This window comes from Manis javanica, chromosome 10, assembly GCF_040802235.1.
Source record: "Manis javanica isolate MJ-LG chromosome 10, MJ_LKY, whole genome shotgun sequence".
Taxonomy (NCBI): Eukaryota; Metazoa; Chordata; class Mammalia; order Pholidota; family Manidae; genus Manis; species Manis javanica.
Genome location: NC_133165.1, coordinates 95,803,473 through 95,814,931, shown reverse-complemented (window position 1 = coordinate 95,814,931; position 11,459 = coordinate 95,803,473). Strand labels below are relative to the sequence as shown.

Genomic DNA, 11,459 nt, shown 5'->3' with positions numbered 1-11,459 from the left:
GTACCATATTGTTTCTTGAGATTTTTAAAGAATAAAAAGTCTTGAGACAAAAAATTGCATAGGGCAGAGAAGATAATTGTTCAAAATTGGTGACTGGGCAACATGTTCAGCATCTCATTTTCCTAAGTAACTTTGCCTGCCTTGTTTAGTTCTGCTAGGATTATGTGAATACAAGGCACCTCCTATATAAATCAAACACTGGGCCCTAACATTTTAAAAAATGATCTAAACTTGCATTTTATTAAACTGCATGGAATACTCTTTCCTCTTCCCCAATAATCTTACTAGATCTCTTTAAAATACTACTGCTGCTAACTTAATTTTATTCAGAAAGCGGAGTATTCACTAACCTTTATAGATCAGCTCTAAGATCTTAGTGTTAAGTACTGGAAGATCATTTACCCTTTTTTCTTAAGTGGGTTTGCTTGCAGGTTGAAATCTTAATAAAAGATAATATTCTGTAGAATGCTGTTACCCACTAGTGATCATCATAAGTATAAACTTGAAAAGGACCTCTATCACAGAGTTCCCTTAAATTTCATAGACCAAGTCATCTGGGGCAGCTGATCATGAGAAGTGCAATGAGAATTTGTATCACTGAACAGACAAATCATTTAAGCCAAATACACAGCTTAAATATTAAATGGTTAAGGATTAAAATCACTCATTAAATACCTATGCAAATTGTTACCTCAACTGTTAACGTAATTATACCTCATTAAAGATTTATGTGGATCAAGATACCTGAGCCTAGCATTTTTTGGTTTCAAGGATTACTTAAAGCTGCTGAATTTTAAAAACTCAAGAAGCTACATTGTTTGTAATGGTATAATTGCTTGTTTTAGTACTTATTTCAATGTAAAAATACGAGAAAGTGACCTAGCCCTTTACTTTTTAATTTCTTAGAACTAATTCTGTATGTGAGATCAAAGGGGTATACAGGAACTCTGTACTTCATGCTCAATTTTGCTATGAACATAACACTGATCTAAAAGAAAGTTTAGTCTATTAAAACAACATGAAAATTGAAACCTAGACAATGAACAGAAACTAGATTTCTTACTGTGTATCTCAAAGTGGACTTCTATATTCTGCTAAGTTGATCTAACAAAAAATAACATGTTTTAGTTATAAAATTATTTACTAAAGGCACTATTGTTAAACAACACACTAATAATTTGTTACCAATAAGGTCCATCATTGCAAACATGACAAAATTATTTGAAGAGATACATGGCTAGTAGGTAAACAATATAGTTTTTTTTAAGTGACAGCTTTCCTATTTTCAAGATCATATCCCTTCCAGCCCAGGGGCAAGCAATGATGCCATTGCTCCCAATAGTTGCCTGGGAAGGGAACTTGGAGCTCATATTTGGTTTGAGATCATTCCTGCTGAAGAGGTCTTACAAAGCTCTGAAATTCTTCATTCATGGGGTCAATTCTACAATTCTTACGCTTAGAGATCAAGATGCCTTAGTTATACCTCCCACCAAAGTACATCAAAAGTATATGGACTCAAAACCCCATAACTAGATGGAGGGCCCAAGCCCTGTAACATGTTCAGGCATGAATTGGTGAACTCTGCCACTAGCACATCATCACAGAAAACCAAGAAATTATTCAAAAGTAGCTATTGAACATTAGCACCATAATAAGCATGGCTCATACAGCTAAAAACTAGGTTGTTTATCCCATAAGATAACATTCATTCATAGCTCTAATGCAGAAAGAGCAGCCTTTTAATGTATAATAAATGATCCAAATACAGAAGTCACGTTTCTCTTCCTATGAGAAAAATGTTAGAATACAAACTAAACAGCATCCCAGAGGCAGTAAATCTTACTCTGCTAAGGCATATACAAATTAAGGCTTTACCTTGGTACGTAACAATTCTGAAATTGTTGGAACATTCCCAACAAATAATTTACAAAGAACTCAAGCAATTTGTTCAAGAATCAGTAGTGGGGCTCAGTTCAAACAAGTATTATGAATCTTACATTCAATTTATGTACTTAATTGCTATAATGAACATCACTACAACCTCACTTCTAGAAATACCACCCATAATGCTATGCATCCAAGCCAGTGGAAAGCCAGGGTGTTGAAAAAATTTTGGTTCACTAATGAAAAAAGCCTAATTCAACTTTTCTAACTAGAACAAGATCCTGTTTTTCTTCTGTTTCTGAGGTTTTAAGTGCCCTTTGATTTGTTGAATAAGCAGAATACATTTCCTGATAAATACTACTACCCTGGACAAAGAATCTAAATGTTGAGATTTTACTAAATCAAGGTTTCTAATTGGTACAATGTTCCTACTAATTTATGTTTCAACTAGGTCTTTCTAATGCTAGGGAAAAAATGAAAGACAAAGACTAATATGGTCGTAAGAAGAAAATAAAGGTAAAATGTTCCTAAAGCTATACATTATGAAGATTCTCCTCCCACATTATGCCCATATATATCCTGTTTTAGAAACTACATCAGAAGAAAAGTGACAAGGGTAGAGGTCTACAATAGAGACAAGAAGCTCTACGTTTCCCTACATTAAGTTTAGCTATTTCCTGTGTAGAATTATAACCAGACATTGCAATGTAGCTCTCAGATCTGAAAATGTCTTTATTTTTTAGAAAATGGATTCCAGGAAGGTTAAAAAGCAGTACCAGAGGATATAGGTGCAGAACTGGATGTAGTCATTCAAAGCATTCAGTTAAGAATATGGCAATATAAATACCTGAAAAGCATCTCTTAGGTGTTCCAAAACAAATGTAAAGTCATTCCTAACTAATTTGAGCTTTATAGCATTTCCTAGACAGGGGAAAAACAGTTAACATTTGAAAATCCTGAAAGCTTTTTCTTGGTTACATTAGATGGTTTGCATTTGATCAAATTCCTTCCTTTTTAAACATGGATAAAAGTACTACATAGGTCCACTGTTAAACAGACAGCATGTTGCACATTAATTCTGGTATAATGTATTCCAACAAAGCTTAGAAAATAACAGATGTTGCGGTGGCTTTGGACTAAGTTTAATAGTCATCTCCTCTGCTGACAACTTCTTTACAAGTTGGACGCAACAGTATGGTATGTTCAAACTGTGCTGTGTATGATCCTTTAATGTCACACAAAGGTGGATATGGATCTACAATGCCCAAGTCACACAGATTCTTCAGAGCCATCAAGTATTTACTTTCTCCCAAGCGATCCAGCCATCTGCGGCAAAAGGCAAGGGTGCCAAAGTTTTCATTGATGACATTTAACAAGTGCTTTGTTCTTGGAAGCCTAAGAGGAGAAAATTAAACATTAACAGTTGGCTAAAAAGCTACCAAACTCACCTCCCACATTAAGGACACTTCAAACCATAGCTGTGGCTTAGTAGTAATTAAAACTCAAAAAAACTTCCTTGGTTGTCTTTTGAAACACTTAAAAGCCAAAATGTGAAATATATAATAGCCCATACCTAATTACAGATGGCAGCTGAATAGGAGAGCAGCTGAAGGCTACCTTACCATGTGTGCTTATGTGTCTATGCATGTGTGTGTTAAATTCCTAGTACAGACTCACCAATAGTTTAACAGTGGGAATTTCTTTTTTGTGAATCAAGCTGAAAGACCTGCACACATAAATGTGCCCTTCACCCATCTCAGAAAGTTAAAAAAATAAATAAATAAAAAGATAAACTTTACCTATAGGGAAATTTTAAGACAAAAGCCTAGAAATGCCAGAAAAATTATAATCTCTGAAATTATTATGATTATTGGAAACTAGATCTGAAGAGAATACTTGCCTTTATCATTTTTATCTCAGTTAAAATTTTGAACAGGCCAATATCTGCTGTATTATAGATACAGAATATATTATTAGGCTAGAGAACTGTACATTTATTTATATCACCGTGGATGCTTGTCACAGTTTTTAAAATGCTGTTATCTACCATGAAAATTTCATATAAAAACAAGTTTCTCACCTTATTGGCACATGTCCAACATCAAAATTTTTCATGTAATGTGAGCATTCCATGTCATCATGAACAACGCCTTTTCCTGTGCTACCAAAGGTTTCAATGGCATACACTTCTCCTTCCTAAAAAATACGTAAGAGTCAAGGAAAAGAAGAAATATTTTGAACTAATCAAAATTACCATCTCCACTTCAGGTTGAGCTATTTCCTCCTTCATGTAAGAAATAACATGAAATATCTTCTGGCAATAATTCCCTTTCCTCTATGTGATAAAGTACAGAAAAAACCTCAGCACTTTTTTTTCTGGGTCCTCCTATTAGAATGTAGGCTTTACATGGACAGGGAATTTGTTTTGTTCACTACTACATCCTCCGTGTCTACTAAAGAACCTGACATCTACAAAATGCTCAATAAATGTGCACTAAGTGTTCAATAAACAATCCTTTGACATTTCCACAACTTCCACAGCTGATGGAGCCCTACTTGGACCAGATACAATTTGCACACTGAGCCCAATTCCTTTTGGCAACTTGGACAGCAAGCTAATTTTGCTTAACATACTCCATACTCAACTGTGACTAGCCTTAGTTTAGTTTGGTGGTGGCGGGGGGTGGGGCGGGGAACGGGGAAGGAGTGCTTCACACACACAGTTAATAGCATACATACCTCCATTCTTGTTGCCTCTCCCCCTTTCACAATGGGCACTGTTTTCCCAGCATGAATTCTATATGGACCAATTGAATGTCCATTTAGATTACGGATTGGTTTCACTGGCATAATAGGAAAAAAATATTTATTCAGGTCTCCAGAACTACAAATAGATCTGTTATTTAAAAACAAGATATGGGTCTACTGAATAACCTCACAAAAAGGTAGTTAAATACAAACTGGAAAAGCAGTGAACTATGAAAAGATATTTACTATAATGTTACTGAATAAAAACTAAAAGGGAGAAAGGGGAGATGGTGGAAAAAGGAACTATGTGATGATGACATACTGGGGGAGGGTCAGTCATGTATGGAGGCATTGCTAAAAAAAACATAGTCATGCCATGTACATAATGATCACAAACACAAAAAGTATGTATTTTTATGGTTATGGACCAAAAAGTAACATGGAAATGAAGATTCTGTGTAGAAATGAAAGGACTGTGAGACCTTAAGTTTTGTTACATCAACTTTTCAAACGTTGTAAAAGGAAATCTAAACAGCCCCAAGGCCCTGAGATTAATGACAGAATAAGCAAATAGTGGTATATACATACAATGGACCACTACTGAACAATAAAGATGAAGAGCTAGGGATACACTGAACAATGGAAATAAAACCTAAAGATAAAATGAGCAAAAGGTGGCTCAATTATATACATGTAATTCCTTATTTTGTATTTTTGTATATATTTCAAAATTAAACATACCAGTATCTAGGGATGCATAATTAGATGGTGAAGACTTAAAGAAAAGCAAATACAAATACTTTAATACTCAAGATAGTGGCTTACCAAAGGAAGACTGTTCTTTAGTAGTTAGGAAGGGGCATACAGAACTGGGGGCTTCTGGAATGCTGGCAATATGCTGTTTCTTGAGGGGTGGTTACAAAGCTTTTAAAATTGTTTAGTTGAAGTTTTCTGTTTTGTGTATTTTCAGTGTTTATTATATTCAAGAAAAAGAAGGTCTAAGAAAAGCCAGCTCTATAGTGCTATAATCCTCAATATGGGCTACTTTTCTTCTAGGGCAGAATTAGGTAGCAAGGCTTTTTTTAAATCCATAACAACGAAGTAAGGATATGTACATTATGAATTTAGGGAGTGGTACAAAAAAATAAAACAGTGGATTAGCTCTTTAAAAAAATTTTCCTTCTTATTCAAACAATAAGCTAAATTTATTTTAAAATTCTACAAGTGTTACTATTTCTGTTAGACCTGGCAAATGGATCCCACTGACAAATTAAAAACATATTTAAATAAAACTATCTCTCAGCCATACTAACCAAACATATAATCAAGTTACACAGAAGCGGCAGGACACCAGGGTATCTATTTTTATAATATACAGGTTGTGAGAGCAGCAGCCTAATTCTGGGACCAATAACTTTCCAATTCCATAGCATCCCAACCAAGGTAAATGAAACCACCCCCTTGATGGCCCAGTCTCTTATGTGGTTTTTGGGAATTGCATCTGAAAGTCCAACCTATAGTCCATTTCTTCACCTTCCCAATGTCATTATTTACCTACACCCTGTCTGCTTAAACTAGTAAAAATGAATTCTCTCACTTTCAGTAAGAACCCTCATCAATACAGTAACTGGTATCAAAAAAGGGGTACTGAAATAACAGAACCTAAAATGTTGCACTGGCTTAGTGGAAGAGGTAAGAAGGCAGATTAAGATTCCAATATTACAGGTTGGAATTGTTATGTTGGGACTAAACATTAAGACAAACTGTCACCTAATACACCTTGAAAGACAGAACATATGCCAACCAAGTTGTAGAATTAGGAGAAAATAGAAGGAAAAGATGATCTGAGAGGAATGTGAACATTATTTGTTGTAGTATCAATCCCAAAATTGGGAGTGGGAAACAACCAGTATTTGTTGAATACTAATGAATGCGAGGCATTGTCATAAAATTTAATTTCTCAAAACACAAAACAATGATATCATTAATCCTATCACAGTCAAAGAAACTTGGGTCCTGAGAGGTTATAGGATTTATCTAAGCTAAAAAATAGACCTGCCTGACCCCAAAGCATATTTTCCTCATATCTCTTAACACTTCCCATCCAAAGCTATGAGCAACCTTCAGACTTTTTTGTTTGGTACCTTTGTTCATAGGCTAGGGATCTGCAAGACAGCTATAAGGACAGGCACTGTCAGGTCACAGAGGAAGAACCCCTTCTGCACAATAGTTTATAAGTATCAACAGGGGAACACAAAGTACACTGAATAATGTGAAATTTACCCAGGAGCAAGGAAGCAGGAGACTCCCCTCAAGAGGAAATGCAGGAATTTTTTTGTAAGGAAGTTGTCAGAATGAGGGCTACAGAGAACAACAAGCATATATTAGGAAAGAGGAGTGGTCAGACAGATCCCGGGAGTCGGAGGAAGGCTAGACTGATGGAGAACACCACAAAGTACAGGGGTCTCTGGGACTATGTACCTATGGCAGTGGCTGGGAAAAACTAGGAGACAAAAGGAATAAAAATGAAATAAAGGACACAAAAGGAATTAACCAGCCTCTAAATTTTGAATTCAAATAAAAAAATGGGGAGTAATCAACAGAGAGGCCTCCTGCTTTTCTCTGAGCCCTGATGTGACTAGTCACAGAAAACCTGGTCTGCATTTTAGACACCTTGTGATAAATACCAAATTGTCTTATCAGCAATATTCCATTTTTTGAGTAGCTTGGCAACAGTTCCCAGCTAGTGACCACAGTACTCCCACCATGAGTAAGCCAGTTACCCTGTTTTCCCTCTTTATATTCCAGAGATAAAGATGAAGCAGCTGACCCAAAGAAAGTACTCAACACTGTTTTTTCAAAATTAATTCTGTAGAGGTCACATGCATTTCAAAGTAAGATTTTTTAAAGAGCACACCTTGATATGTTTTCCCATCTATTTCAACCTCATAGGACTCCATAACTTCTTGGATGGCCTCACCAACATCACACAGACGGACGTCAATTCCAGCACACTAAAAACAGAATAATGTATACTTTATTTTATTCAAACAAAGAATTTTACGGCAACTTAACTTCTTAGTATTTTAAAATAAAGGACAATCAGATAAACTGCTTTGCACAGTATAACTTCCTCTGTAAAAGCCTTTGGTACACAATTTAAATTACCCAAGTAGAGCCCTAAAGGCAGTGAACCAGTCTTGGATAACCCAAAGACCTTAAACAGCTATAAAGTACTGAAAATACACTGAATGAAAGGTGAAATGGTGGTTACAGTTCACATACCTTTATTCCAGTGTTAGTGGCATCTTTTACAGCTTTTAATAATGTATCATACTTTGGATTAAAAGTGACAGTAAAAGCACAGTCAATAATCCTACCTGTAAGAGAAAATTCTTCTGTAAGTTTACTTCATTAGCCAGTCAATTTATTTACAACATCTACTCTATTAATTAACCTTGCTAGTTAACACGAAGCCAAAATGATGGTTACAAATGGAAGCAGAACTCCAAGTACACAGACAGCAGTCATAATTGAAGGGGAAAATAAGTATGATTTATCTAAAGGTTGCAGAAAAGGTAATTCCAGGGTTAGTATATATTGCTTCAAGGCAGCACCAACTCAGTACTCACAGAGGCAGTTATGGAAAAATATAAACAAAAACAAATCAAAATGAGAAAAAAAGCCCAGGGAACTAAGGAACAGCAATGTAGGCAGAGAAAATGTATAGGTCCACAGGATGCTAACCATCAGTTCACCTTCTCCCATTTAGTAAAACCTGAGGTACATACTTAAGTTTTGCTCTCTCATCTGTTAAGTGGGATAAAAAGGTACTTACCTAATAGAGTTTAGGGGAGAATTAAGAAAAGTTAGTAAGTATATACAGGTTGGTAAAGTTTAAGGTTCTAAGTAAATGTTTATTGTTTTGAGAATAAATGATATGTGAAACAGTGAACTGACAAAATGTAAGACTGTACTTTTCATGTCTTGGTACAAAGGGTAATAAACCTCAAATACCCAACAGTTTTCATCATACTCCATTTAGTAGGATGCTTTCAAGTAAATCTCAAAATCTGCCTCAACATAGCTCTGTTGAAAAGGAAAGCATCAAGAAGAAAATCTGGGAGTTCAGTATATGTAGCCCCATCAAAGACAGACAAAAATAGAGTTTTTTAGGGGATAGGAATTACTTACAAGAACTCACCACTTATATGTGTTCCGAAGTCTATCTTACAGATGTCATCATACTGTAATACTGTTGTGTCACCAGCATTGGGAGTATAATGGGCAGCACAGTTATTGAGAGAACACCCAGTAGGAAAGGCCAGGCCTGCGTTTAACCCATTCTCTTTTATTAGCTTTCGTGAACAGTCTTCCAATTTCTCACTTAAAAAAAAAATGTTTTTTACTTTTACATTCTTATCCTTGGATACCTTACACCTCAACATATCCAGAAAGTCTGCAACTCTTTAATTACTTTTACTTTCTGGAAGTGATCTGTATCACTTCTTGGATGTGAGTAAATAACAGTTCTCTGACTCTATGAAAATAGCAGCTCATCTCTAAAAGATAAAGAATTTAATTCCACTGGAAATCTGGAGAAACAGAATGACACAATCCTGCTATAATTTAGTTTACTAGGAAGAAGATTCTTGATTTAGTCTAATTTAAATGCTGATTACATTTTACTTGCTCAATGCTGTGTATTTTGAAAACTGGAGAAATAATTCTTTTTATTGGTTTAACCACTGCAATATAAGTAAGTTCTGTGTCCAAGACTTTTAATTTAATATGAACTGTTAGAAGGCAAAATATATTTCCAAGCAGCAAATAAGAATTAGTAATGTGTACATGTGTCTATGAGGCACGTGAGTACAGAATAGTGTGGCTGAGGAGCAAATGTCCTCTTGCAGTTTCCTCATTACCCTGACATTACCCAAACTGAGAAGATATTTCTAGGACCTTCACTTAAAGTTTAGCAAAGTATTAATTAAAGTCAAACACTACAACTGGAGAATTAGCTTGAAAAAAAACAAACTTGTTTTAGTCATGTTCTTACAAAAAATATATTCCTTTTACCAGATTTCTATCATTGTCATCCCAGGCTTGATCCAGCTCATAACATATTTTCTAACTTGTCGATGTGCTTCTGCAGCTTCTCGAAAGTCATTCCAAATCTCTTCACTAGCTTGGTCTAAAGCTTTCTTTTCTTCACTTGTAGTTCTCCAAGTGGCTGTTCGCCTTTATAGTATGCATAGCATGGTGTTAGTCATTTAAGAAACAGAGTAAGCACAAAAGCTGAGAGAGATAAAAATATACTAAGTAACATAAGATATTTTAGATAAAAATGTTACATATTCAGTTTATTAAATGTCAGCAAAGTTTCTGAAATGCAAATAGCCACACACTGGGAATCATGCCAAATCAAGTTAAATCTTTTGAAAGACTCCTGGAGGGGTAGAGGAGGGAGAACTTCAAGTGAGATTTCATTCAGTCAGAGGAACTAATACCCTGCCACACAAAATAACATAAAAGGAGGGAACGAAAAAAGTCAGAAGAGTCCTAGAAACCAAGCAGGTAGGAGAAAAAAAGTCATCCATCCTTATACTCGAGGTAATATATAGTTTGACTTCAAATGGGCACACTAAAGATAGGCATTTAACTGCACCAAAAGGGCAATTACTAATCCAAAACCTGACCCAGAACTCTGCATATACCTTCCTCAAAATAAAGTATTATGTGCTACTGCAGAAATTTTCTAATTGTACATATATTAGAGATAATCTTCCTTGAAGGATACGGCTTGTATTTTAAAACTTCCAGGTAACAGATTTTTATATTCAGTATCTGGAAATGGGGAGATCCACTGACATGATTTAAGAAGCACATTTCAAAAACAGTAACTGTTTCCAAATGAAAATCTGAAAAGCTGTTGTAATTTTCACACATTCTTAGTTCACCACTCAGTGATCACTGAGGTATAAATTATACTTAATATAAAAGTGATACCTTCAAGGAATAGTCCTATTTGCCTCAAAGCTAGTGGCTGGAAACTATGGTCTGCTGGTAAACCAGCCTGGCACATTTTGTAAATAAAAATTCACTGCAATATAGCTATGCCATTCATAGACATACTGTCTATCACTACTTTCATGCTACAACAGCAGAATTTAGTAACACCTGGGGCCTGAAATATTCACTACATGGCCTTTCTTAGAATGCTTACCCAATTGCTCTAAATTACAGGCCCCTAAGTTAATGCCACAAAATGCTTCTGAGTTTTTCTGTGTGTTTCTGTCAAGTTTATTAGGATTAATTTCTACTGAAGCAGCTACCTGTACAGCAACATCTAGCTCCTCTAATTTGCTACAAAAACCCAAAGGAGCTGTCCTCTGTGAACTTAGAGGTGCTTAAGCATCAGAGAGGCTTCTCTGGCTTGTTTTCTGTTTGGAAATGTATTTTGATCTATTCACTGATATTATCATTAAATGAAATTTTAGAGTACCATCAGTTTAAGGGCAGTTTTAAAATCCATAAGTATTTAAATGTGTATGAATTACTTTTATAGGAATAATGAAGGCTCAACAGACAACTTCTAACCAAAGTACTCAAACAAACTACTCAAACCTCTGACTAAAAGGTAACAGGAAAAGATCCTTTAAAAAGTATATTCTCAAGATGTACCTTAAGATGTATTCAACCGCAATATACTCTTATTTGCTTACTTCAAACTGGGAGAGACAGGCCACAATCTCCTGACCTCTAGTTCTAACCCCAGTCCTTTCTCTCCCATGAATTCAAAAATCTTTCCTGGGAACCAAGAACCC

General features: G+C 35.4%; 1 protein-coding gene across 2 annotated transcripts in view; it reads right to left on the bottom strand.

The window, feature by feature from the left end:
• Window positions 1–2,596: 2,596 nt before the first annotated feature.
• The window catches only part of METAP2 (methionyl aminopeptidase 2), a 33,343-nt gene continuing 24,480 nt past the window's right edge, over window positions 2,597–11,459 (bottom strand). For both annotated transcript variants that reach the window (XM_017671079.3, XM_017671073.3), the window contains exons 5-11: window positions 9,712–9,873; window positions 8,837–9,018; window positions 7,918–8,012; window positions 7,550–7,646; window positions 4,624–4,727; window positions 3,965–4,080; window positions 2,597–3,279 (exon numbers count right to left, since the gene is read on the bottom strand). In XM_017671079.3, the coding sequence (XP_017526568.1) occupies window positions 3,027–3,279; window positions 3,965–4,080; window positions 4,624–4,727; window positions 7,550–7,646; window positions 7,918–8,012; window positions 8,837–9,018; window positions 9,712–9,873 (1,009 nt within the window). In that variant the 3' untranslated portion in view covers window positions 2,597–3,026. The remainder of the gene's footprint in view (window positions 3,280–3,964; window positions 4,081–4,623; window positions 4,728–7,549; window positions 7,647–7,917; window positions 8,013–8,836; window positions 9,019–9,711; window positions 9,874–11,459) is intronic.